The sequence below is a fragment of the Anguilla rostrata genome, chromosome 16, assembly GCF_018555375.3.
Source record: "Anguilla rostrata isolate EN2019 chromosome 16, ASM1855537v3, whole genome shotgun sequence".
Classification (NCBI taxonomy): Eukaryota; Metazoa; Chordata; class Actinopteri; order Anguilliformes; family Anguillidae; genus Anguilla; species Anguilla rostrata.
Window position 1 is genome coordinate 11,386,785 of NC_057948.1, and position 27,624 is coordinate 11,414,408.

General features: G+C 51.1%; 2 protein-coding genes across 2 annotated transcripts in view; both read right to left on the reverse strand.

Annotated features, from left to right (window-relative positions):
- LOC135242284 (cytosolic carboxypeptidase 4-like) overlaps positions 1-14,424 on the reverse strand; it is a 193,227-nt gene extending 178,803 nt beyond the window's left edge. The window contains exon 1 of the mRNA XM_064313294.1: positions 14,290-14,424. Coding sequence (XP_064169364.1) covers positions 14,290-14,301 — 12 coding nt within the window. The 5' untranslated portion in view covers positions 14,302-14,424. The remainder of the gene's footprint in view (positions 1-14,289) is intronic.
- Positions 14,425-17,764: 3,340 nt separating this feature from the next.
- Positions 17,765-27,624, reverse strand: part of LOC135242625 (A-kinase anchor protein 13-like) — a 76,363-nt gene continuing 66,503 nt past the window's right edge. The window contains exons 24-37 of the mRNA XM_064313775.1: positions 27,221-27,346; positions 26,514-26,631; positions 25,342-25,593; positions 24,704-24,780; positions 23,731-23,912; positions 23,047-23,129; positions 22,686-22,853; positions 21,982-22,122; positions 21,824-21,882; positions 21,039-21,083; positions 20,460-20,507; positions 19,613-20,071; positions 19,199-19,526; positions 17,765-18,122 (exon numbers count right to left, since the gene is read on the reverse strand). Of these exons, the coding sequence (XP_064169845.1) occupies positions 18,064-18,122; positions 19,199-19,526; positions 19,613-20,071; positions 20,460-20,507; positions 21,039-21,083; positions 21,824-21,882; positions 21,982-22,122; positions 22,686-22,853; positions 23,047-23,129; positions 23,731-23,912; positions 24,704-24,780; positions 25,342-25,593; positions 26,514-26,631; positions 27,221-27,346 (2,145 nt within the window). The 3' untranslated portion in view covers positions 17,765-18,063. The remainder of the gene's footprint in view (positions 18,123-19,198; positions 19,527-19,612; positions 20,072-20,459; positions 20,508-21,038; positions 21,084-21,823; positions 21,883-21,981; positions 22,123-22,685; positions 22,854-23,046; positions 23,130-23,730; positions 23,913-24,703; positions 24,781-25,341; positions 25,594-26,513; positions 26,632-27,220; positions 27,347-27,624) is intronic.

A 27,624-nucleotide genomic window follows, 5' to 3' on the forward strand; every position in this document is an offset into this window, starting at 1 on the left:
CAGCCGTAGACGTGTCTGGCTAATTGTGGATTTGGTGCCGGGCCGCGAGCCTGACCTTAACAACACAGGAAACCGACGCCTGAACGAGATAAGCCACCCAACAGCCCTCGTTCTCAGTTCCTCACGTATATAAGGTCACCGCGGACAACTGTTTGACATCATGGCCTGGACATTTAAAGAGATGTGAAGCAATCATTTCTACATCGGCCTTGCATGCCTTCACTTTAACCCTTTGGTTAGTGGCGACGGGCGGGATGAAGGGTGGAGAAATCGGGCGTCGGCCTCAACCCGCCACCCTCCACCCTCCACGCCCAGCCACCGCTTTCTGACAGACTGTAGCCACCCTCCCCGTTTTGGGAACCCGCACCATCACTAACAGCTATTCGGCACTCACACAAACCCTTATGAGTCGGTTTGAAAGTTTCATTCCAGAACCTTCCGGGTCGCTCGCCCGGCTGTGGGCTGATGCCGTTCTGACTCCCAGGTTTAATCATGCAGTATTGCACCAGTATACTGGTGAGCCAATGAGTGCGTGCATACAGGGTATTAGCGACAGATGGTGTTTCTTATTGAACTCTGAGCCGCGCGCACACACTTTAACATCCCGGAACAAATCGGCTGCTTGGTGTTCATGAGCGCCGAAGTTTGGGGAACATTAGACTTTTACGAGCTCTTAGCTCCACAGCGCCACCTCGTGCCGCAGCAGCAACCGCGGGACAGGCTCTACCGTTCGCGGCGTGGACGATGACATCATACAGTCCACACCCAACATGTTTAAATAAACAAGCATGAACGCATACTCATTTTAGGACAGGTGAAGTTATCCCTTGAAATTTTACCATTGCAGTTTGAATTGTGCAAAGCGGTAGTGTGGTTGCTGGTGCATTGTGGGTAGTGAGACTGAGGCAGATGATGGTGACACACGCCCTGTCTTCCCTCGTGTATTTCCCACGGTCTCCACTGCCCACGGAAGCGAGGCTCGGAGAGCTGTGCAAGGGCGCCCCCTGGGGGCCGCGGAAAAAGGCGGGATGTCGCGCGGTTGCAGCAGACGTTCGCGTTTGGGCCCAACCCTTTGATTCCTGCCTTCCCATCCCCCCCGCGCTCCTCATTTGTGGGGAGGTTAGCCTGGGAACGGGCGGGGCGGCTGCAGCGCATCAGGCGAAGTGGGGCGCTCCCCTGACTGGGGCTGCTGCGGTGTGCTGGAGGGCAAACCGGTCTCTCAAAAACAAGGCTCAGTACTGAGAGGAAGAGGAGGAAGGGGAGGGGGGAGGTTAAACCCACGCATGCACATACCGCTCACCTCAGCACCAGGTACAGCTCAATGGAAAGAGCAGCAGGGGATCCTGCATTCTAACCCACCCAAGGGGGAGAGTGAGAGGTAGAGAAAGAGGGAGAACATACTGTAAGAAGGACAGGGAGGGGAAGAGAAGGAGAGACACAAAGAGAATAAGAGAGGAGAGAGACAAAGAACAATAGTAGAGAGGCAGAGGAGAGGCAGAGAACATGAGAAGTAAAGACACAAAGACAATGAGATATAGATCTGATTATAAAACCCCCTTTACTGGGATATTCTTCAAAAACAGGAATTACAGAACTTAAAAAAAAAACAACCAAAACCAAAAACAAACAAACCCAAACAACCCCCAGAGGCAGAGAGAGAAAACTGAGAGACGAGGAGACACAAAGAGGAGAAGAGCCAAGCATAGAGAATGGAAGAGAAGGAGAGAGGCAATGATGCGGAGGAGGAGGAGGAGGAGGGAATGCATGAGAGAGAAAGGAGAAAGGCAGGGAGGGGGAGAGAGGAGGAGAGACAAAAAGAGAGAAGAACCAGGTGGAAAGAGAGAGAGAAGGAAGCAGACACAAAGAGAGAAGAACCAGGTGGAGAGAGAGAGAGAAGGAAGCAGACACAAAGAGAGAAGAACCAGGTGGAAAGAGAGAGAGAGAGAGAGAGAGAGAGAAGGGAGCAGACACAAAGAGAAAGAGAGGCGGGGCTCTGCTGTGCTTTCAGAAACCCCGCAGACCGGGGAGGAGCGGCATCGATCGACTTCGCTTCAGAGAACGCGGGAGCGCCCGAGTGACTGACCCGCCCGCACGCCGCCCGCTGGCTGAGGTCACCGCCCGAGTGACTGACCCGCCCGCACGCCGCCCGCTGGCTGGGGTCAACGCCCGAGTGACTGACCCGCCCGCACGCCGCCCGCTGGCTGAGGTCACCGCCCGAGTGACTGACCCGCCCGCACGCCGCCCGCTGGCTGAGGTCACCGCCCGAGTGACTGACCCGCCCGCACGCCGCCCGCTGGCTGAGGTCACCGCCCGAGTGACTGACCCGCCCGCACGCCGCCCGCTGGCTGGGGTCATCGCCCGAGTGACTGACCCGCCCGCACGCCGCCCGCTGGCTGGGGTCACCGCCCGAGTGACTGACCCGCCCGCACGCCGCCCGCTGGCTGAGGTCACCGCCCGAGTGACTGACCCGCCCGCACGCCGCCCGCTGGCTGAGGTCACCGCCCGAGTGACTGACCCGCCCGCACGCCGCCCGCTGGCTGAGGTCACCGCCCGAGTGACTGACCCGCCCGCACGCCGCCCGCTGGCTCAGGCCAACGCCCGAGTGACTGACCCGCCCGCACGCCGCCCGCTGGCTGAGGTCACCGCCCGAGTGACTGACCCGCCCGCACGCGGCCCGCTGGCTGAGGTCATCGCCCGAGCCCGCGCGGTGCGGCCAGGAGACCCGCAAAGAGGGGGGTCCCCCCATTCTACAGAAGTGGCCAAAAGTGGGGTGGGCACAGGAGCGGCACGTAAATGCCTCGGCAAAGCCCGCTCGTAGAGGGCGGATATTTGAAGCGAGGTGCGGTATGGGGGCAGGCGGTGGTGGTGGTGGGGGTGGGGGGGGGGGCGTCACAGAGGGTCGAGAGGCATGTGCCGCTCACATTCCTGGAGACGGCCGCCAGAGGGGGAAGCTCATTAGTCACAGAGGCACACAGATGCGTGTGAGGTTCATCTCCCCAGCACACAGGAATGGGGCGGGACAGAGGCTCGATCAAAACGGCTCGTCCGCAAAAAATAGAATTACTCAGAAATTTTTTTTTTTTTTTTTTTTTTTTTTTTTTTTTTTTTAGTAATTGCCTCAAAACGTGTGGGCTCACCTCCTTCCCTGAAATTCAATGCCTACCCAGCAGGAGGAGCTCGAATCAATATTATTTTACATCTATAGCCTTTCATTGAAAAAAAAAAAAAAAAGATAACGTGCAGGTGCATGCATTGAATTTACAATTTGGCAGATTCCTTTAGTCAAAGCAAAAAACTGCAATTTAGCTCATGTCAGGGTGCATACTGTAAGAATCCCCTCAGACACAGTGTTAGTATCTGAGTGGTGAAGGCACCGGTGCTACTGGAATGGGATTCATTTAACAACATCTTGGTTATCTGACTCCAAAATAATGCTGATCCAGTAGAATGTTTAGCAACTGCCATCACACTGACTCCACCCCCCCCAAGCCAAGCCGACCCTCTTAGTCGACCTTCTTCAGTTTTGTTCTCTCCCTCTCTGCTCCCAGGCAGAGACTGTGATGGAGTGAAAGCACTTCACAGATCGACCTCTCTGTGTTCTGCTGTGACTCACTTCAACTGCCCCTGCTGCTCCACAAGCTGAATTTGGGGGGAGGGGGGTGTCTCCTTAAGCACACTTTAGTGCAGGGCTGCCCAACACTGTTTCTGGAGATCTACAGTCCAGGTTTCATTTCAACTCTAATTTTCCATGCCTCATTCTACCTATTAGCAGCTGCACAAGCTCTCTAGCTGTTGAATGAGGTGTGCTTTATTAGGAATGGAGTGAAAACCTACAGGATGGTAGATCTCCAGGAACAGGGCTGGGCAGCTCTGCTTTAGTGTAACCTGACTGGTTCCCCAATACTATAGTAATAATTTGGAGATTAACAAAGATTATTCTCCAGACTGATTATTCCAGACCATGCATTGTTGACACAAACAGCATTACAGGAACACCTGAGAGCCCTCTGCCGCAGCGTAGGAAGGGCAGCAGGAGGGGCGCAATTTGGGAGCGGGCCAGGGCGGTCCCCTTTCACAGCTCTGACCTGGACGCTTGAAGAGAAGGGGGACCCGAACGGGAAACAGGGCCAAGGAAGGGGACGGTTTCAGGCTAGCGCTAGCGTGTAGCGTCGGTGGGGACAGAGCCATCACAAGCAATCACAGCGCTAATGCTTTGAGGAGGAAAGCACTCCCCCCATTGCTTCACAGGCACTAATCTCCAGCACTGCCGCATTATCGTTTATGAGGCCTGGCCTAGCCCCTCCAGGAGCGAGATGCATTTCGGCGCAGTGGGAGGAGCAGTGCGCTGAAATGCGGCTGAAGTATTGACTGGGGGGGAGAATGCACTTCAGTAATGGCATTTGCCATCGTTACATTATTCATCTCCCTAACGGGGAACTGTCCGTGCAGGGCTGCATTATCCCTTTTACATCCGCTGGAGCGGCCCACCGGAGGAGTTCAGGTAGAGACCCAGGATCAGAGGATCAACAGCAGTCACCTTGGATTTGAACTCACAACCCCTCTGGTGTAGATACGTGAGGCTTTCAGTATCCTGCAGGCACAGCGTTTACATTTTACATACGTACGTAAATACGCACTGTAAAATGTCCGGTGCTAATTCCACTCTGAACCATACGTACTCTAAAAATGGACTTAACACCAAACATTTTGCAGTGTGTGTTTTGTTCCCAGTGCTTACCAGTAATGTAATGAGGTGAGGGAGTTCCCCCTTCTCCTCCGTTTTAGAAGGGTACACTAGTCATACCATTTATTTTCTAATCAAATCAAAGGTTAGGCGGCAGCATCTCCAGTACACACCTTAAGAGAAAGCTGCTGCCAGGACTACTCCATCCATACACGAACACCACCGCTACTGGAGTGATGAGTAATCGCCCTTCCCACAATGCACCGGCGCAGCATCTCGGGGATAAGAGTGGAGTGCGGCAGGGAGAGCTCTACCTGAGCCGATAAAGATCCGGAACGAGGAGCCCCTCGCGAGCACAGCGGCCGGTCCCCCCCCCCGCACTAAGAGCGCCGCTAAAAATAACCCACGAGCAGCGTGCGCCGCTTCCGCCGGTCTCCCGCCCGACACAGCCGCCGCGCGGCTAATCCCACCCCAGAAACTGAAGTTCGCCCCAAGCTTCCAGGCGTACGGTAGGGGCTTGCAGTCGGGGTCGTCGCTGCCCGCGTTACGGGGGGGTCCCCCTGAACCTCGCCTTGTGGCCGGTTTTCCAGTGACCTGACTTAGTCACGCCTCGACGCTCGGCGTAAGAACGTCCCGGTCTGAATGACCTTCCTGTCTGTACTGGGCCCAATGGCGAAGGGGTGGGGGTTGGGTTGGGTGAGGTTTTCATGTAAGGAACAAAGGGGAGCCATTGTTGGAGACGATGACATAACAGTGATGCGACAGGGACCGCAGAGCGCTGCCTGACCGTGCTTTCAGCGGCCTGATAAACACCTGGGAGAGGCGAGCGGCTCTCACGATCCATCTCCATTTTCTACCGTGGCGGCCCCGAAGGCGAGGGTCCCGGTTATTTCCCAGAGCTCCGCGCGATGAACGCTGCGTTTCTCCAGGCAGGAGGAGAAAGTACACACACACACACAGCCAATAACAAACCCGGGAAGAGTGACGGGGGACAAAAACAATGCACGGCGTTTTTATGTTTTAGCCTAGCGATGCATTATTTATCGTATGTGCATATGCAGATCTCTGGGTGAGGGGGAGAGAGGAGAGCGCTCACCCGCCGCCGAGAAGCTGCTGCTGCTCAGTGATTTACCGCCTGACCTCGGCCGCTGCGCTTGCAGGCGGAAATCAAAGGTCTTCTCAAAAGCACTTTCAGATGCTGACAAATGTCTTCAAATAAAAAGGCATGTTCACGATGATTATACATTAAACAAATTACACTGACCGTCAATATCATTTCAACAATGATTGATATCAGGGGCTAGCCTCTGTCATCGTTGTAACAAAACCTATTCTGTTCATCCGATCTCAACGCAAGCACTCTTTGCTTCGCTCCCTCGCACACAGGCACACACAGACATTGACAGAGAGAGAGAGAGAGAGAGAGAGAGGAAAAATCAACAATTGCCAACATTACCTTGGACTGAAAAGTAAATAAGTGCACTTTTTAACAAACTCTGTTTGGCGAGTGTAGTTTTGCCATTTGGAGAACCTGCCAAGCTGTGCGAGGGAAAAAAAAAAAGAATTCCTGCTTTTGTTTGCTAGTCAAAGTCAAGTACAAATGGCGTTTGAATCTAGGCCAGTCTCTTAGGCAACCAGACGAATTGCACCAGCGACCGTGGGGTTTGAGTTCCAGGTCAGACGAAGCGGTGGACGGGGGCGTTCACCGAGGAGTCGCTCAGGATTAGCCGTTCATTAGTCACACCCGATTGGCCAGCTTAATTACCCTCATCTGCGGGACCACAAGCCTCGGAGCTGGAATGAATCAATTAGGCCAGCGGCGAGGAGGAGGAGGAGGGTCGATCGAGGAAAACCACACCTGACCGATCGGGTTAAACTGCTCCAAACACAACGGGCCTCGGTGGCTGAACTCCTGGAAGCGGCCAATCGTGACGCAGAACAGAAACACTGTACGCGGCAGCAGGCTGTGCATTACTATGCGGTGCAGCCACCGTTTTACAGAGAGCACAGATGGCATAATGTATACAGTAGACAGCAATTTCAGCAATTTCAGCGAGTCTGGGGCCGGCCAGGTCAAATCAATCTGTGGCCTTCGAAGAGGACAGGAGAATGTATTTTGGTCATGTGTTGACAGACTTGCTGATGTTGGCGGACAGTTATTTTAATGTATTTTTTTTGGGGTTGGGGGGGCATTGGGTTCACCACAGCGTTTATCTGTGGCTTGCCAAACCGACCGACCTCGTCCCCCCCCCAGCTCACTGGCGGGAAATGTTTCGCCATGTGACTGCTGCAGACGGGGTCCATGAGACCCTTTCTAAGACGACGGGAACACGGCACATGCATTATCCACGCGCCGCCGCGCGCTCTGTAGACTGCCTTACAGATGTGAGCGCTGGCGTAGAGTTCGGCGGGGGCGGCCCGCGCGTCCCGAGGGCCTCCCGGCGCGGCGGCGTCTGGAGAGCGCCGGGCCGGTCAGGCGGAAACGCTACAGATGCGAGATGTCTATTTCCGTACCGGCGGGGCGGCGGGATGGCGGGATGGCTCGGCGGCACGCAACCCGCCGCTCTGACGGGCGTGCGCGTTACCGAAAGTGACAAGGGGGGGGAAGGGCGCGACGCCGCTCGTCACGGCTCACCCGTGAGAAACCAGGACTCCGCAGGAACAGGACGCCAGCGAGGGCCGATGCCCCCCCCACCCCCCACTGTCATAGCCATATGTTGGCGGTTGGAGAGCAAGATTTCATGAACCCCCCCAAAAAAATAAGAGCTGTCAATCATCAACTTGTATGACTGAAGCAAAAGGCTTTAGTCTCCACAGCGAGACACAGTGATTGGCTCAAATCGGTCAGTCACTGATTGCGTATGGTGGTTCTCTTTCTATGGTTATGCGAAGTCTGTGTGAAGTCTACCTCACCTTGGACTACAAGGGACCCTTCCGCTTGAACTGGCACACAAGCGCTAATGCTGAAGTGGCCACAGGGGGGCGCTGGAGCATACGGAGGAAACCCACTGCGCCTGGCAACGGGGCTCGGGCGCATCAGGGCCTCTGGGCCGCGTTCCAAGCCCGCCCTGCCGCGAGGTCCGCCACGGCAGACGCCGATTGGCTTAAAACGCCGTGCCTTTCCTGAAACGGAAGCTTTAAAGCATCGCCCGGCCAAACGGGGGAGCGGCACTCTCTCTGAGTGCAGCTAAGTGTTCGCACAAACATTTGCATGTGAAAGGGGTGCCGGGGGTTCAGCCCACGGATGCGGGACCGAGGGGACGTTTCCGAGAGTAAAGGTTTTTCCTGGAGGACTCCTCTGGGGGGGGCAATAAAGAGCTCCTTTGTGAAGTCCGTCTCAGCAACCCTACAGTGCGCGTTTCTAACGGAGTCAGCCCTCCCCCTTCCTCCCATCTGTTCATCTGTACATATCCCCACCTCCGCTTACTGTACCTGTCACCAGTAATACCACCAGCGCACTTCAGCCTTTACTGTCACCAGTAATACCACCAGCGCACTTCAGCCTTTACTGTCACCAGTAATACCACCAGCGCACTTCAGTCTTTACTGTCACCAGTAATACCACCAGCGCACTTCAGTCTTTACTGTCACCAGTAATACCACCAGCGCACTTCAGCCTTTACTGTCACCAGTAATACCACCAGCGCACTTCAGCCTTCACGCACAGGTTTGGTACATATCCCCACCTCCGCTTACTGTACCTGTCACCAGTCATACCACCAGCGCACTTCAGCCTTCACGCACAGGTTTGGTACATATCCCCACCTCCGCTTACTGTACCTGTCACCAGTCATACCACCAGCGCACTTCAGCCTTCACGCACAGGTTTGGTACATATCCCCACCTCCGCTTACTGTACCTGTCACCAGTCATACCACCAGCGCACTTCAGCCTTCACGCACAGGTTTGGTACAGCTTCCAAATGGCTAAGAAAGTGCTAGGCAGGTGCTACAGTTTCCAGATAGCTAGGCAACCACCCTCACCGTCAAATAGGGTTCCCATAAGCATACAAAGCTGAGGACATCTTACTCTAAAACATATGGAATGACTTCAGGATAAAGGGACAGATGGTACTCTTATGGAAATGGAACATTCTACAATATTCTGTAAATATGCATACTTTTTGGGAAATAAGAATATCGCTGCAGAATATAAATAAATTACAATAATTTGTATATTTGCCTGGATATTTCGAAGTGCTGCACCATATCGATAATGGATTTATTTCAATATATTTCAAAATAAACTCCATGTCCACTAGAGTAGTGATGGAAAAGAGGTTTTCTTGAATAGCTGGAGGTATGCATTAACCTTCTCAGCTGAACCAATGAAAAGACTGCACTCTCCCTGGCAAAACCAATCGACAGGAGGGATTCCAGGCAGCTCGCCCTATCAAGGTGCTGCTCAAGCATGTAGGTGGGGCCCATGGTCTGGTGCAGAGTCCTGGCCCTGCCAGGGTGGCGCCCAATTAGCCATAGCATTGCTGAGGGGGGCAATTCAGCTGTAGTGACATCAGCGTTTCACCACTCAACAGCAGCCACCTCTGATCAAATGGACAAGTGCTTGGACTCCTGAAACTGGCACTCTCCCATTCACACCTGTGCAAGTTGTACATGACCTATCCTCCTCCGTCACAGTGTCCCATGTGAGCTTATCTGGTAGACTGGAGTGCAAAGAAGCAGTAACTGACATCATCACATGACATCATCTCTGCACTCTCTTGAATCAAGAGAGGAATGCAAGAATAAGTACACACACACACAAATTAGGGATAATTGGCAGAAATGGCACACTGAGCATCTTCAGCAATGGTATTAGGATTGGGAAGCCAAGCTAAAGATTAATCTCTATTTTCTTACATTGCAGCCCTAAATTTGAGTGTCTAAGTAATATCCCAAAAGCTCCATGCATTGTAAATTTATTCCTGCAAGAAAGATCAGCAAGGGAAACTTGTGACCACGTTTTTGCATCGGCTTTCTGGATCATCAATCACATCCGTTATCCGGGAATGTAAAAAATAGACTGGTTCATCTTCCTACTAAAATGCTTTTAGAAGATAAGGATCACAAGGCTGCTGCCCATTTTTTTATTTTATTGGCATGAGGCAAGACGCTCAAGGTGCAGAGACATTCACAAAGGAACCTGCAATTTAGTCCCGCCATTACATTTTCATAATTGGCAACCGTTGCCATGGAAACAGCATCTTCCTTCCCTCTCAGGCATCCTGCGATATGGGATCCAGATCAACCCGCTCCTCCTCAGACCAGTCCAGGTTTCTAGCTGAACCCCACCTGAACCCCACAGGTGGTGAGTCGACCTTAAAGGATCAGCGGTGCTCAGTGTTCCAGTTAGGCTCCGCCCCTCCACTTGTCCCGTTTCTCCGCTCGTCCCCAAACACCAGCAGTGAGCGCCAAGCACCTGTCAGCCAGGTGACTGGGAGCAGACGGCTGTAGTCACACCCCCCGGCGGCCTCCACGCAGTCATCAGAACACCAAGCAGGGTGTTACCGTGGTATGGTTTTTTTTTTTTTTTTTTTACAATCGAGTTGAAGTTCAGCAATTCTGCGCAGCATTGCTGTTTGATTATTTATTGCTCACGACACACCCTCATCCTATGCGGTGGCGCAGTGGTCGAAGCACTGGAGTTATGGGTTCTGCATATAAAAAGTGCAGTAATTTATACACAGTGAAACCAAAGTGTGTAAAAATGCCCTTATAACAGCTGAGAATGTGCTCTTTAACCACATGTAAATTGTTTGATTACAAACCTAAAACTGAGGAGTACAGAGACAAAAATCACAAAAAAAGTCCCAAACATTATGGAGCTCATTTTATAATGAGAACTGAAGCTTCTAAAAAAATCACATCACAGTACCTGTTAAAATGACCTAACTAAAAACATTAAAATTTGTTATCCAGTGTTAGGTAGGACAGAATAGCTATACTAAAAGCCCTTATGTTTATGTTCTGAATTATGCATGCAGTACATGTACAGTTTGAATGCAGTTCCCTCTGAACAGTTTGAAGACACAGGGGAACAAGCTCCTGCCTGCCTTGCCAAGCTGTGTCTCAAAGTTCTGGAACACTCAGCCCAGAGTGTTCAAGAACATTCCATACATCGACGTTCATCTGAAGAAAAGTGCATACCCGGGTCCTGTAGCTACAATTACAGAGGGTTTGTGTTCCGTACATAACTTCCTGAAGGCATCCAATATCCAGAACATGGCTATTTATAGTCTTTATTTGTTTGCTTATTCGGGTCCCTTCATCCAGAAGCAACCAAGAGCTCATATTTTGCATAATTACATAATTTTACATTACACGGGGCAGTCCAGGTCAATTCAACACACTTTTGGACGGCATATTCACAGATTTTAAATAAGATCTGCCATGCTAATTTGGTCTGATAAAAAACTTCTGAAACAGAAATGATGCTCCTCTCAGATCCTTATAAAGGGAGATCAGGCCAACAGAGCCTGGGCGAATTAGCACCATGGCTTTGACCTGCCATATCTACATTTACCCATGTGATCCATTCATAGGTCAACAGCTGAATATGTGCCTAAAACCAATGGTAACAACAGAAGTGCCCCTGCCTGGGATTTGACAGGTAACTCCTAGTCACAAGCACAGTATCTCTGTGCACTTCACCAATCGCAGCAGGAAACAGCCAGGACCCGATGAAGTCATAATTTGGCTTAACCACAATCATCACCACGGCAGCGCCCGTCTGATCTCCCGGGCCCCACTGTGCCGGCGCAACAGGACCCCCCCACCGCCGGTTCATCAGGCTAATCGCGGCACGCTATCGGTGGAGGAACTTCTGAGGGCGCCGATGCAGACTGGCACGCTAACCCCCCCCCCCCAAAGCAACGCCCCTCCAGTTAACGAGCACATGAGAGTCGCCGCTGACAACCGTAACGGAGCAAAACAACCGAGCTCCGTCTGCTGGAGGCTCACAGACCGGCTCCACTGTGTGTGTGTGTGTGTGTGTGCGTGCGTGCGTGCGTGAGTGTGTGTGTATGTCTAGTGTAACGACCCCTCCCCTTCCCAATATCACACCGAATAAAGAGCTCTTTGATTTCCACATCCCCAAATCCCCCCATCCCCCAATCCCTCCCTCCCACTCACCCACCCACCCACCCCCACCTTCCTGCCGTTTGTTGCTACCGCTGCAGAACCGAGGAGTGCGCGGGTTTGGCGTCTCGGAGGAAGACCGGAAATGAAGTGGGGGGTGGGGTGTGTGTGTGTGGGGGGGAGGGGGGGGGGCAGCCGAATTACGGACGCTGGCTGGGAGAACCAGCGTGCGCTGGATCTGGAGCGGAAGGCCGTCCTTCACGTGTCATTAACAGGGTGTTTTTCACAGACCGCGTGCGGCCGGTCTCTAACCTCAGGAGCTGAAACGGGGAACTGCTGAGCTGCAGGGTTTTAAATACCGAGCCACCGGAAGCAGCACACAGATTAAGGCCCGTAACGTACAAGACAGGTAAATGCTTAGCGATGCACTGCGAGCCCTGCTCCGCAATAAAAAATTAATATATGAACGTTCATTAAGATCATTAATGTCCAGCCATGTACATACTACAGGGGCTCTGGGTGCCTGAGAATCTGCCCCTTTAAGTGGCCAATGCACCCCTTAGATTTGACTTTAAAATAAATATCAATATATTTATTTGCACTATTGTTGCGGTCATTCATTTATTTTGGCATAATAAATTCGGTAAAATAACGGGGGTGTCGTAAAACAGTTTTTCTGGGTTGGTGTGCCATTTTCCCTCTTTGAGCACCTGCCCCTCAAAAGGTCTCTGCACTTCCCCATTAATGTCTCAGGGCTAATGGTGGCAAGAGCCTCCATTCACCTCTTAGCGACAGCATTAAAAGTGAACACATTAAGAGGAAAACAAGGATTACTTTTTCCCCATCTATTCGGGCACCCCTCCCAAGCGAGATCAATACAGACTAATGCAATAATTTATCAGTGATGGAGACAGACCAAAAAAAATTGGCCTCTTCAGCAAATTAAGGAACAAAATATCAATTATGATAAACATAAAGTAGGAAAAACAAAATACCAGGGGGAAATTAGCAGTCGTGTAGAAAGTGCTGTATGGAGGTCATTAAGGCGCGAGGGGGAAAATGATAGGGGGCGGGGGGCGGGGGCTGGGGGTTGGACTGCAAGCAGGAGCAGGGCACTGTGAAGCCGAACACATTTTTGGCTCATCACTGCCCCAACAGGGAATGCATCCGTAAGATTAATGAAGTCGGGACGTATATGCATCCCGCCACTTCCAGGCCATGGGTTTCACAGGGCATTGATACAATTAATAATACACCAAAGGCCATAGCGCACATTGCACTGAGAGAGTCTAGTCGGCTGGATTTACGACAGTGACTTTTTCCTAACCTCGCCTCCTTCCCTTCAAGCAGTGACCGTTCACGCTGTCCTGCTCCCAAATACAGAGGCATGGGCCACCTATAAAACCGAAGGCACGTGTGCCCAGTCTGCATCTTCATTACAAGTGAAAACGCCAAGAGACGTTACTTTCATTGGCACCAGAGCATAGCACTGGGCAGTCGCTCCAAATCAGTCTGTTTCTACACACACGAAGGCGTCCGAGTTCACGTACCGCGGAAATTGCCAAGCACCAGCGGGGTCGACCTCTTTTGTTCCCGTCACGCGTCCCGGAGGTTTGGAAAAACGAGTGGTAGACAACGACTGAAATATCAGCACTGCCAACGATCGATGCGTGCAAATATTGCCCTGCGCGCGCCAGACCTCGCCTGCTTCGGATGACACAGAATGCACAGCGATCCTCCTCCTGGCAGGGGTGCAGAGGGATTTATGACGGTAGAAGGTTTCAGAAAGGTCACGTTTGCACAGGTGGGACTTAAAAGCAGATGGCCTGCTGGCGTGCCGCAGTGTGGGTTCGGAACATAAGTCTTTTTCGGTCCGGAGGTGCAGAGTGGTGCATGTCTCCTGCACGGATTCGGAAAGGACGCAGCGAGAGAGCGAGCGCCTTTTCAAATGTACTGAACAGAACATCCCTTTGACAACCAGTCACAGCAGAAATCAAAACATTTCAAAATCTCTTATGTCAATTTGGTAACGGGCATGGACACTTGACACAGCCCCCGAAGGGGCACACGTAACATAAAATTATCAAAATAAAGTAAAAACGGAGAGCCTTTTTAATGGACCACACGATCTTAATGTGTATATTATGAAACACGTTGGCAAAACGGTGAAAAAAGTAGCCTGTGGCAAATGGCTGTCATACAATTGTCGATTCCAGGTATTAAACGATTAACTCAAATGTTTTGTGTCAGTCGTGATAACACGAAGCTGGGGGCCGTGCATTTATGTCTGTGTACTGATAGGTATTGATAAAAATCAGTGAATCTATAAGCGTATTTCTGAACACTCAGAGTTTGCATGTTGGGATTTGTAGTCACACAGGGATTCCTCAAGAGCAAACTGATCAACAGCGATAGATTTTCTCTAGAATTACAAAAGACGGGCTCGGCCTGCTCACTTTGTTTATGGCCGAGACAATATGTCAGACACCATCATTTTAAGAATTAGTAGCCAATGAATCAAAGCCTTACCTCCTCTTTCATCCCCAGTTCTCCCCTTAGAATTGATCGGCTTCAGAAGCAGCAGTCATCCAACGCCAAAACGACTCCATTACGGAAGGACGCAACTTGTCGACACTTTCGGGCCAAAGAAAACGCACCGGAAAGGACGCGGGGCGTAACAAGGTGGAACAAACTTGATTCTACTGTATCCTTCACGCTGGAACCCACCTAGAGCTCTCCGCCGGCCAACAGACAGACAGAGAGGAGGAGTGGAATACTTTGCAAGTCACTTCTACTGACATGACAGACAGCCGCCGGAGAAAGAAGCAGCAGGTGGTTTCAATCAAACAAGCGCCCCAACACAGCTGGCAGCAGTCAGTCAATTAGGCCTACGTTCAATCATTAAAGACTGGACACCAGACAGCAGGGGTCAAGGGTCACAACAAAATACGCGCTAACAGACCAGCATGACCACTGCTGGAAAGTAGTATCGGCGTTTATAGCCGCGGTTATTTTCTATGCTGAAAGGGAACGGCTTCATACTGCCAATGGAGAGTAGATGTATTTGTAAAAAGATGACATAAATCACACTGACAAATGTTGTTTTTTTTTAGCTCGTTGTTTTAAAGTGAATGATATTTACAGAAGTTACCTTGCCCTTTTACACAAGATTCTAAAAGAAAATAAAACTGTGCCTTCAGTACAACCTTTGAAAGAAAATATTTTTTTGAGAGAAGGGGTATAAATGAACGTCAGAAGGCACCGGGGCTTAGTTTACAAACGAGTGCATTTTCATCCGCGGCGTATGAGTACGCATGGTCCTTCCCCCCTCGATTTCGCATATATTGAAAAGGTTCCGTAACAGTTTTTCTAAACTCGCTTCTCGCACTTCCCTATGCAGGGGCTTGAGAATTCATATTCTTATTGGCTCCGCGGATTTTCTCTGGAGAGACGGCCCGGTACTGAATTGAAGGGTCAGCGTATGCTAGGGCCATTTAAAAAAAGGGGAACAAATCTATTAAGGCAAGGCAATGTATTTAATTTTGATAATGAACCAATAAAAATGCATCACTGTGGCTATTCCAAGACATTCGCTTCATTCAGCGACGGACATTAGGGCAGGCGCGCACCCTGTCTGAGTAAGCGCTTTTGATTTATGTGCATTTTTTATAGATCTAGAGACGTTTCGGTGATGAGGATTTGAATAAAATCAAAAGAATATTCCCCTTGAGGGGAAATGCAGACTCCCTTTGATTTCTTATTTTTCCTCCCCCTTCCCACCCCATCCCTCACGATTAACGTAAATGTGAGTAACGCAACCACACCGCCCCCTTGTGTTTGGTCCAGTTCAGCGCAACGAACAATTTAATTCCACTGATCAATAAAACAAAAGACGCCGGCACAGAAACAGTATCCAAATTAGCTTTTACACAGACAGGCGCATAAATACAATCCCCGGACAGACACAGACAAAACGAAATCATCGAATGAAACTTGAGGACAGACATTATGCCTGCCAATCAGAGAAACCCAAGAGAGCAGGCGGAACCACCCCATTCATCAAGAAGGAACAGTAAGGCTGCAAAGCATTATAAGCCTTTCAATAAGAGATCAAACTATTTTCAAACTAGCCCCCTGGATTTGCACTGTCAGAGAGCTTTATAAGTGCTTACATTTTTGAAGCAGGAAGTGGATATTGCTTGTCTGTCTAAGGTGAAAATTTACCTGCCCTGCAGGTAGACACCAGGGTAAGAATTAGCCAACATAGTAGAATGTTCTGGGGAAAGGGGTTGGTGGTCAACTCACCATTTAAGGCATCTAAGTGCTGAAATAAAGGAGAGTATACTGACTAAAGATTCAGTACGATAACTTACACTTTTATATTTTTACAAAATGCATTTCTGATTAAATTAGTTTTAGTTTATAAAGCTTTCCATTAAAGTGGAAAATATCCATATTGACTTAAGAACTTTGGCTCCACCATGTGGTGAAATTTAAAAATGCAAACAAGTAGCCAAAACTGGGTCTATTGGATTGTTCACATTGCCGCTGTCCAGGAGAACCACATTTTCTATATTTCTTTAGTATTTCATTAATGTAGTTGCAATTAATGTTTTTAAATATATTTAAATAAATTTAAGCTTGAAAATGAACAAAACCTAAAAAAAAAATGGTTCACTCCATTCAATTAATAAAAAAGGTTTACATTTGAATGGAATAAATCAATTGCTATTTATCTGGTGGCAGGAAACTCAACCCCTTCTTACAGAGTATGCTTTTAAAGTGCTCAGCATTTAAAGGCCGTGTAAAACTTGCACTGAAGTGACTATAAAAAGGATTTTGCTCAAGTTTAATTGAATGTTTGGCTTGAACTCAGCAGGAGACTGTATGACAAGATGGCTCCAAATTTAACAGGATTCATCCTACATCCAACAGCTCTTTAAACAGTCCTGGGTCCTGCTCCACCTGCCAGTCTCTCCGTTTGTCTGTCACCGAGTCCGTCTGTCAGTATGGGTCAGCGCCTGGTTTGGTGACTGTCAGTCTGCAGGACTGCTGCATGGATGCAGAGTCTGCGGTAGTCCAGGGTAGTCTGGCAGTCTCGTTGTATAGTCGCAGCTCTGATTGCTATGTGTGTGGGAGTGAAAGACTCAAATCTCTCAGGTACAATCCCAGTTGGCAATGCCACGATTAAATGAAAAAAAAAACGTTTGAATTTATCGGGCATAGTTTTTGCATAAGCCTGTGCTACGCGCTTGTCAAAGGCTCAACGTTGAAGGTTTGCAAAAAAGGAAGGAAAAGGGAGGGGAAACACAGAAGTAAACACACGATCCATCATGTGCGACGGCGGGGTCGAACAAACACGTTTTCCGGAGTGCTAAAAATGAAGAGCGACTGGTGGATTTGTGACTCACGAGTGTCTGTACAATGTCAACTGTACAAGTTATTTTCTCTACGCAAATCGCAGCGCAAACCACAACTGTAGTTTCGGTTAGTCTGTGTCAGTCTGTCAGTCTCAGTTAGTCAGTCAGCTTCAGTCAGTGTGTCAGTCTGTAAGTCCCAGGAAGTCCGTAAGTCTCAGTCTGCGTCAGGCTCAGTCAGTCTGTGTCAGTCCTGTCCCCGGGTGTGCAGAACTCAGCCCCTCTCTGACCCCTCTCTCCCAACCAGCTCTGCTAAAAGCAGTGACCTTTAGCCACAATCACAGCGACTGTGTGTGTCTGTTTCTACCTGCTAATGGAAAAAGAGAGATGTGAGATTTGTATCTCCTCTTCGGGGCAGAACAGAGAGGACTGCAGAGCGTGAAGACACGGTTACATTAAGAAGACTGTGAGGAACCGGACAAGCTGCTCGCCCAGTGAAACAGCTGTAGAATAAAGAGCTTTACGATCCACTTATACTCCACATATATATATATGGTACAAACAATATCCTCCACTGCAAACTGTCAAAAGCGGAGGTTCAAGGCTGGTGTCTCAGCCACGCAAAAAAAGCTTAGTCTTACGTAAGCTTGTTTTTTTCTTCACTTTACCTTTTCTTACCCTAAAGTTCAAAATGTACAGTATTCAGCATATAAATGGTCACAGTTCTCGTGTCCTTAAGCTAAGGAAAAACCGACGGAAAGTTCTAGAGTCAGTGCGGAGATGTGCCAGTCCGCAGGACAGGGTGCCTTCCAAATCCCAGCGTCAGTTCCAGGGTCACTGAGAACGGGGCACGTTGCCTTCCAGCCACATCTGCTTGGCCCTGCAGGCAACGGCTGCAGTTCTCACGAGAGTGGAGAATTATGGGATACTGGAGGACAGAGTGAGGTCAGCAGAACAGGATCTCTCTATCCACGGGCTGCTCTGAGCCTGAAAGCAGGGTGGAGTCTGTGGAGGAGAGGAAAGGGTGGTCAGGAAACAAACCGACAGCTTCCAGAGACTCACCACTGCTGCGTAGCGCACCTGTGAACAGGCTGCTGGGTGACATGTAGCAGGTTTCTGCACTGCATGTCTCTGTGTAGCATGTAGCATGACACTACATAACATGCAGCAATGACATAGGATGCAGCAATCCCTGTGTAGTGTATTGCTATGTAGCATGTTTCTGTGTGTAGCATGTCTGTGTGTAGCATGCTTGCAACATGTTGCTGTGTGTAGCGTGTCTGAGTGTAGCATGTTTCTGTGTGTAGCATGTTGTGATGGAGCATGTTTCTGTGTTCACCGTGTCTGTGTGTAGCGTGCTTGTAGCATGTTGCAGTGTGTAGTATGTTGCTGTGTGTACCGTGCTTGTAGCATGTTGCAGTGTGTAGTATGTTGCTGTGTGTAGCGCGCTTGTAGCATGTTGCAGTGTGTAGTATGTTGCTGTGTGTAGCGTGCTTGTAGCATGTTGCAGTGTGTAGTATGTTGCTGTGTGTACCGTGCTTGTAGCATGTTGCAGTGTGTAGTATGTTGCTGTGTGTAGCGTGCTTGTAGCATGTTGCAGTGTGTAGCATGTTGCTGTGTGTAGCGTGCTTGTAGCATGTTGCAGTGTGTAGCATGTTGCTGTGTGTAGCGTGCTTGTAGCATGTTGCAGTGTGTAGCATGTTGCTGTGTGTAGCGTGCTTGTAGCATGTTGCAGTGTGTAGTATGTTGCTGTGTGTAGCGTGCTTGTAGCATGTTGCAGTGTGTAGTATGTTGCTGTGTGTAGCGTGCTTGTAGCATGTTGCAGTGTGTAGTATGTTGCTGTGTGTAGCGTGCTTGTAGCATGTTGCAGTGTGTAGTATGTTGCTGTGTGTAGCGTGCTTGTAGCATGTTGCAGTGTGTAGTATGTTGCTGTGTGTAGCGTGCTTGTAGCATGTTGCAGTGTGTAGTATGTTGCTGTGTGTAGCGTGCTTGTAGCATGTTGCAGTGTGTAGTATGTTGCTGTGTGTAGCGTGCTTGTAGCATGTTGCAGTGTGTAGTTTTATCTGGCCCTCTCTCGGTACCTGCAGGCTGTGGGAGCTGCCCTTTGTCCTTCTTCTTCTTCTTTTTCTCCTTCTTCTCCTTGGGCTCCTTCTTCTCCTTGGGCTCCTTGGGCTCCTTGGTCTTGGTCAGCTGCAGCAGGCGGCCGGATATGTGGCTCTGCCCGTCCCCGGGCGGGGCCTTGTGGCTGGGGTTGGAGGCGAAGGGGTTCAGGGTCTTCCCCTTGCGTAAGGAGCCCATCCTGATGAGCGTGTCCCTTATGGGGGACGAGGAGAGCCTGCGCTCCACGGGACTGGGAATCTGCAGGGAGTCCTCCGAGGCGCTAGAGGGCGCCCTGCCGCTCCGGTTCTCCTGAAATCAGATTCAGAGAGAGGGATTGGCGGGGGCGGAGCCGGGTCAGAGGCTCCGTCAGGCCACGAAGCGGAGGAGGTACTCACCTCCGCCGCCCGGGCCTGCTGCTGCTCCCGCTCGACCTGCTCCCCGTCCCTCTCCAGCCTCCTCTGCGCCTCCCTCAGCCGCTCCAGGTCCCTCTGGTACTCCTCCTTCTGGCAGCGGAGCTCCTGCTGCTCCCTCTGCACCTCCCCGCGCCCGCGCCGGGTCTCCTCGTCCAGCTGGAGGAGGCGCGCCTCCCTGCCCGTCAGCTCCCGCTCCCGCTCCTCCCACTCGCTCTCCCGGCGGCGGCGCTCGGCGGCGTGCGCCTCCTGCTGCCGCTGCAGGTTGGCCACCTCCTGCCGCTGCTTCTCCAGGCTGCGCTGCTTCTCCTGCTCCACCAGGGAGGAGGACCGCCAGGAGGAGGACAAGGAGGAGGGGGAGGGGGAGGAGGAGGAGGAGGAGGGTCGCTCGGTCAGTGCACTCCGCTGCTCCTCCAGCACGGAGTCCTGCTGCACCACCACCGCCTGCCAGAAGCCACAAGAACAGGTTACACATGTACCCACACACACAAACACACACAAAACATAAATGCAAACGTAAACACACACACACATACACACACACACAACAGAAACACAAACACTAATACATATACACACGCGCACACACACACACACAGTGTATACCACGCCACAAACACTTTCTCTGTCTTTCTCTGCACGGTTCTACTGACATCACACATTAAATGACAAACGTGTTTCTGCAAAGATGAGAAGCACATCTGTTCCACATCTGGCAAATGAGCAAATTCAGAACATCTCGGTTGTAACTGCGTGAATGTGAACACGCATTATCGGTCGAGGTGAAGCGTGTGATGTCACGAGCGGAAGCGGCGTGGAAACGGCGTCGTACCTGCAGCGCGCTCAGCAGCTCATGCAGCCGACACACACTGTGGAGGAGCTGCAGCGGGAAACACCCCACCAATGAGAACATGACACAGGAAACATCCCACCAATGAGAACATGACACTGGAAACATCCCACCAATGAGAACATGACACTGGAAACATCCCACCAATTAGAACACGACACTGGAAACATCCCACCAATTAGAACATGACACTGGAAACATCCCCCCAATGAGAACACGACACTAGAAACATCCCACCAATTAAAACATTACATTGGAAACATCCCACCAATGAGAACATGACACTGGGAATATCCCACCAATTAAAACGCTACACTAGAAACATCTCACCAATTAAAACATTACACACCCCAACTTAAGAGAGGATTTGAGAGAGGTATAAAGACTGAGGGACTGAGAGGTGTACAGAGACATATTATCCCAATAAGACAGACAGTATAGGTGTACAGAGGCACATTGACCTATTATAACAGGCATTATAGCTGCACACAGATACACCATCTCTATCCCATGACAGCAGTCTGAGCCAATGAGACCGTGAGCTGAGCGTGCGGACTCTACCTCGCTGTCCCTCTTCCTCAGCAGCAGGACGTTGGAGTTTCCCCCCTGCAGAGACAGACAGAGGAGAGGGGTTAGTGTATTACCGAGCGCTGGAGGACCAGGAGCCTGCAGTCCCTGACTAACAGACACAGCTCGAGCCCACCTGCTGGAGAAGTACCGCAGCAGTGATTATGAGCTTTAGACCACAGCCCACGCGCACAGCTAGGGGGCGCCAGCGGGTCCATAACGCTCAGCGGCTCAGCTACTCTTTTCCTATAACACTGGAGGCATTAACTCTCCGCATATGTGCTGAGGAGGAGAGGCAGCTGCTGGGAAACAGGGAAGGTGCAGCCAGACCCATCACCAAATCTACCTACGGGTACAAATACAGTAACCTGAACCTGATCTGAGTAAAATACTGCACTGTGAGTTTACCACACACATACACACACACACACTCACACACACATGCACACGCACACACTTAGTCACACACACAAACACACACACACACTCAGTCACACACACACACACGCACACGCACACACTCAGTCACACACACACACCATCATACACACACACAAACACACACACAGAAACACACACACACACACACACTCATAGACACAAGCACACACACACACTCATAGACACAAGCACACACACACACACACACTCATAGACACAAGCACACACACACACACACACACTCATAGACACAAGCACACACACACACACACTCATAGACACAAGCACACACACACACACACACTCATAGACACAAGCACACACAGAGGTCTAGTTACCTTTTTTAATGCACTGTCTGACTCTGTTCTCTGCAGGTCCGGTGAGTCTGCTTCCCCATCTGAGACGAGCACAGAGGGCATTAGCAGGGGAAACACAGCTCAGTGCTGCATGTGCACTTTGGACTGATGCTAGGGTGGAATGAGAGGGGTGTTCTCACTTTTAGAGATGTTGTTCGTCTGGTTCCTGTCAAAGCTGCTGAAGATTTCGGGTCTGCAGGGGGCCCACACAGACTCAGCACTGCCCCCGTGATCCACTGCCCCGCCCTGACCAGTGTTCACCAGAGCCTGCAAGCTCTCCACTGCAACACACACACACACACACACACACATATGCACAAACACGCACACATACACGCACACAGACACACACGCACATGCACACACACACACACACACATACGCACACATACACGCACACAGACACACACGCACATGCACACACACACACACACATATATACACACACACACACACACACACACACACACATACACACCGACACAAACATATTAATAAACGCAAGCACCTATATAAATACAGCCACACATGTTGACACACAAGCATATGTATATATAAACAAAGACACTTACATACACACACACAGAACTGAAGTGTTCTCATCACTAACCCCGGTACAGGTTACTGATGGTAGGCTGGTAACAGATCAATATGTCCCCCCTCCAGCAGAGGAGCAATCCCTCATCCACAGCACACGATCATATTAGCCTCACCACTCCATTCTCAAAGTATTCTCTCTTATAAATACACAGGGAGGGAACGCTGACAGCTCATCCATCCTCCTCTACAGCCCAGCCAGCGGCCAATCGGCCGTCCCGTCTGCCCGGGTCTGAGCCACGCCCACCTTCTCTCAGGGCGTCCGTCATGGCCAGCTCCCCGGTAGGCGTGTCCTGGGCGAGGGCCCGGAACAGGGCCCCGCCCCCGGGCCCGCCCTCGCTCCCCATGTCCTGGAAGACCCTCAGCTTCTCCTCCAGCAGAGCGGCGATCTGTTGGTCCTTCCTGCGCAGCTGGTCTGTGGGGCACAGGCAGGGGGCGGAGTCAGAGTGTAGTCAGGGCAACGGTGGAGGTAGTGGTGGGGGGGGGGGTGGGTTGGGCTCCTGGCTGCCAGGGGAGACAGCATTCTGCATAGCCAGGAATCAAATGCCAGAGGGTTGGGAGCAGGAGAGGGGGAGGAGGGAGGAGAAAGAGATGGGCGGGGTCCTCACCTCTCAACTCCTTGGCCTTCGTCTCCAGCACCCTCTTGTCTTCCTCGGACTCACTGGGGACACCCTCATCTTCCTCCTTCTCCCTGCGGAAGTAGCAGTTACAGACCTGGGTCAAATACATATCTGTTTTGGATTCAAATACTTTTCTGTGCTCTTGCCTGGTATAACTGACCCTGCCTATATGACCAGAAGGCAGGGTTTGCACTTTTTGAGAGTATATCATTGGTTCCAATACACCAGGCAAGATCAGTAAAGCGTAGAAAAAATATTTGAATCCAAAACAAATACGTATTTGACCCAGGTCTGGCATAGTGGGTGGGGAGGAAAGGATGAGGGGCTGGGTTTTGGGGCGAGACCGGAGGGTTTGGGTGGGGGTGGGGGTAGGAAATGCTTCTACAGTAAAAAAAAAAAAAAAAAAACAGCGCTAATTTATCTCTATAAGCTTCAGTAAATCTCTATGGGGGACCCAGCAGCACAACTACAACCTAGCCTGGGTGTAAATAAGAAGTAAATACCCATCTCCTCCTGCTGCGGTCTACCCCCCCGTTCCGTTAAACGACGGAGTGTCACGGTGACCGCGGGACCCCGTAATCACTGCTTGGCCTCCGCAGAAGAGGCTCGTCTCTCTCTTCCTTTCTCTCTCTCTCTCTCTGTGTCTCTCTCCATCGCTCTCCCTCCACTCACACGGAGGCGACGGCGTCCTGGACGAGCTGGATCCAGGCGTTGCGCTCCTCCCTGGAGCCGGCGTGCACCTCCACCATCTCGGGCCGCTCCTCGCCGGCGGCGATGAGGAACAGGCCCCGCTCCTCGTTGGCCACCTCCCGCACGATCAGCTTCTGGAGGGAGAGCACCGAGGACCGCTGATCCTGGGGGAAGAGAGACAAGAGGGGGGAGGGGGATCACACAGCCGAACGCTGACGCATTCCTCTGCCTTAACGCCGGCTGCCTCAACTGGAGTTAATCCCCCACAAATGAGGAGCTTTATCAAACCGCTTCCCATTTCTTGGCCTAATTTTGGCCAAAAGTCAAAATATTACCTTTCAGTTACGGGCTCAGATCCAGAATTTATTTCCAAATATATACTTCAAGTATGTATCTACTGCAACCTCTTCCAGGACCAGCTGTATCAGTTTGATAGTTCAGTCCAAGCAACTGAAATGAATATCACGCATACGTATTTTAGTTCTGTCTTTCCCTTTCGCTATTTTTAAATGCATTTTCTCACTCAGTTCCGAGGGAACCAATCTCATACCCTACGCAAGTACGCAAATGCGAATGACAACGGCAGGCCGACTCACTACGAACGCACGACTCACATATTCAACGTGCGTTCTCAGTGGAGGCAATAAATTCCCCACTGAGTCCTCAAGGGGGCGATCCAGGACAGTTTTGAAAGACGAAGCAGAAGACAGCACAAACGGAAGAAGGCGGCTTCATCCTGCTGTCACCTGCATTAACGCCTCTCGCTGCAGCACATGACACTACAGCTCACACTTAGCGTAGCATTAAGAATTTCAGGTCACACATTTCAGAACGCAACAGCACGTGAAACTGAAACTTTGTGTACTCACATAGGGTATGTTTCTGGCCTGAAATACAAATGTAATGCAATGTTGTGTAATGTAAGTAGCGAGGTACGTAGTAGCGAGGCACGTACCAGCGAGGCGAAGACGTACTTCTGGTCCTTCTCCTGCAGAAAGACGAAGACGTCGGAGAGGAGCAGGGCCTGCACGTCTGAGGGGAGAACAGGAAGCAGAGAAGCTCGTTAGAAATGCTAACATTAAAAATGCAGGCACCAACGTTAGCCAAAATTTACTATGACATAACTCTTCGGCCTAATGCACCCCCTGTTGCCCGTTGCTTTAACAGCTGCCTGTAAAACATTACAATATATAATTCTGTTGCAATAATCAAGACAGAAGACATGTCCTTTTCACATCCCATCCCTGTGAGGTTTACATTTGTATTTTATTATTATTATTATTCCCAAGCAGAAATGTAACTCCCACCACTTGGTGATGTAGATTGCAAGCTTCAAAACGGTGAAGAACACTTCTGTGCATTGGCAGTTGCAAGTTGGACAGTATGGGGGGGGGGGGGGCAGTGGAACAGTGATGGAGTGAGAAGAGAGGGGTGGAGCCCCATCCTTCAGCCGGTGATGGAGTGAGAGAGACAGAGGGGGGAGAGAGGGGTGGCCGGTGATGGAGTGAGAGAGACAGAGGGAGGAGAGAGGGGTGGCCGGTGATGGAGTGAGAGAGACAGAGGGAGAGGAGAGAGGGGCGGAGGGAGCCCCACCCTTCAGCCGGCCGGTGGAGGTCTTGAGCTGCAGGGGCCCGTGGTGGAGCAGCCTCCGCCCCCGCAGCAGGTCCTCGCGGGCGAACATCTGGCCGCTGCGCATGCGCATGATGGAGCGGCCGTCCGTGCGCCGGTACACCTCCCGCAGCCGCTGCTTCTGCTCCAGCTCGCTCACCCGCCGGTCCACCGCCGACGTCACCTCCCGCACCAGCCCCAGGGCCTGCGCCACCGCCGCCCGGTCCTCATCCCCCTCTGAGAGAGAGAGGGGGGGGGGGCGGGGTGAGGAGGGGGGGGGGGAGGAAGGGGGGGAGGGGGAGGAAGGGGGGGAGGGGGGGGGGGGAGGGGGGAGAGGAGAGGAGGAGGGGGGAGAGAGAGGGAGGGGGGGGGGAGGAGGAGGGGGGGAGAGAGAGAGAGAGGGAGGGGGGGGAGGGGGAGAGAAGGGGGGGAGGGGGGGGAGGGGGAGAGGGGGAGAGGAGAGGGGAGAGAGGAGAGGGGGAGGAGAGGAGAGGAGGGGGAGAGGGAGAGAGAGAGAGGAGGAGGAGGGGGAGAGGAGGAGAGAGAGAGGAGAGAGAGGAGAGGGAGAGAGAGAGAGAGGGGGGAGAGAGGAGAGAGGAAGAGTAGAAGTTTGAAGAGCAGTGAGAGATTTTTTGACTTAGATGTAGCGGGTTTGTTTCCATATGTAAATCCTTGGTAATATATACAGATACTTTATCCTATGACAAAGAGTTTGAATGATGGTGGAGGGAGAAAGAGAGAAAGAGGTGAGAAAGTTATGAATGTGTGACACAAGAGAAAACAACAGAGCGAAAAACCTTAAGCAAAAACTGGTATCAAACAAGTATCATGAACAAAAAACCCTTAATCATTAATCATGACTGGTTTCCTTGAGATACGAAACTAAAACACCTCATGATGTGTGTCAAGGCAGATAAGGTAAGACTCAAGGCTCCAGCAGACAAAAATAAAGGCTGCAGACAGACACACAGACATACAGACAAACAGACACACACACACACACACACACACACACACACACACACACACACCACACACACACACACACACACACACACACACACACACACACAATGGAAGCCAGCAGCCCGGTCACGCATCACACAACAGCACGATTCAGGCCCTGTTCGCCACCAGAGGGCGCCTCCCCCCCCCACCTTTGGTGTTGTGCAGCAGCCTCTGCAGCAGCACGGGGTACTTGGTGATGCGCTGGGTCACCAGCAGTATGCACTCGGGGACGCCCAGGCGCCGGACCACGGGGCTGCTCATCTTCCTCTGGAACGCACAGCGAGCGCACGGTCAGGAACGCAAACGCGAACGCGAACGGAAGAGGCGTCACTGTCTGTTCCGACACCTGCTCCACACGAACGCTGTGTACCCGGCTGATGTGATGACTCATGACACATTTACGCACCTAGGTTTTCACACATCCTTAAAGATTCTCTCCGCCTACTGAACACCCTCTAATCACACCTGGGGTATCAGTACAGGAACAGAGCACGCAGGGAAAAGCATTTGGGTGCACATTACACCGTCCTGAAACAAAACAACCCTCTGAGAGTTTCAAGTAAAGCTTTCCCTCAGGCTAAATTTGCATACGTAGTTACCAGGATATATAATCCAGAGGTATTTTCTTCAGTCATAAAAGTTTCATGATCTCCAATCTCAAGTTTCATAAAAGAATACGGAGGTAAACTGCGGCTAAATTGCACTGGGAACCTTCAAAACTCCCAGGACAAACTTCCGTGAGCTTTTGCGCTCGTACATTTGGCAGATTCCAAGGCTGTTAGGGCAAACTTGAGAGAGATTAAACCCCAGGCGAACTCTGGGATGAGGTGGGGTCTCAGAGCCGAGGAGCAGTTACCTTGATGAAGGCCTGGAATCGCTTGTCTTTGGCGTGCAGCTCCTTGTAGAAGTTGAGCGCCTCCTTGTGGCGGCCGCAGAACTTGCCGTAGACTTTCTTCATGCGCTCGCCACTGCTGCCCGAGAACTGGAAGGGGGCGGAGGCAGAGGGAGCGGAGACCAATCAGACACACACAACGTGGTCATGTGATACAGTAGACACATCCTCAACCCAGTTGTGTTGGTCAACTGGTTAATGTACAAAATCTGTAGCCTGTGCTGTCAGTAACTTGTTAAACCAATCATCATGCCAGAAAAATCTTATTATTCTTGTAAGTCTGTAAGTCAGGCTAGCTCTCTTTTTCCCATAAAACATCTTTATCCTTTTTTGATTTCATGAAGAAGCTGCACCAAAGATTGTATATA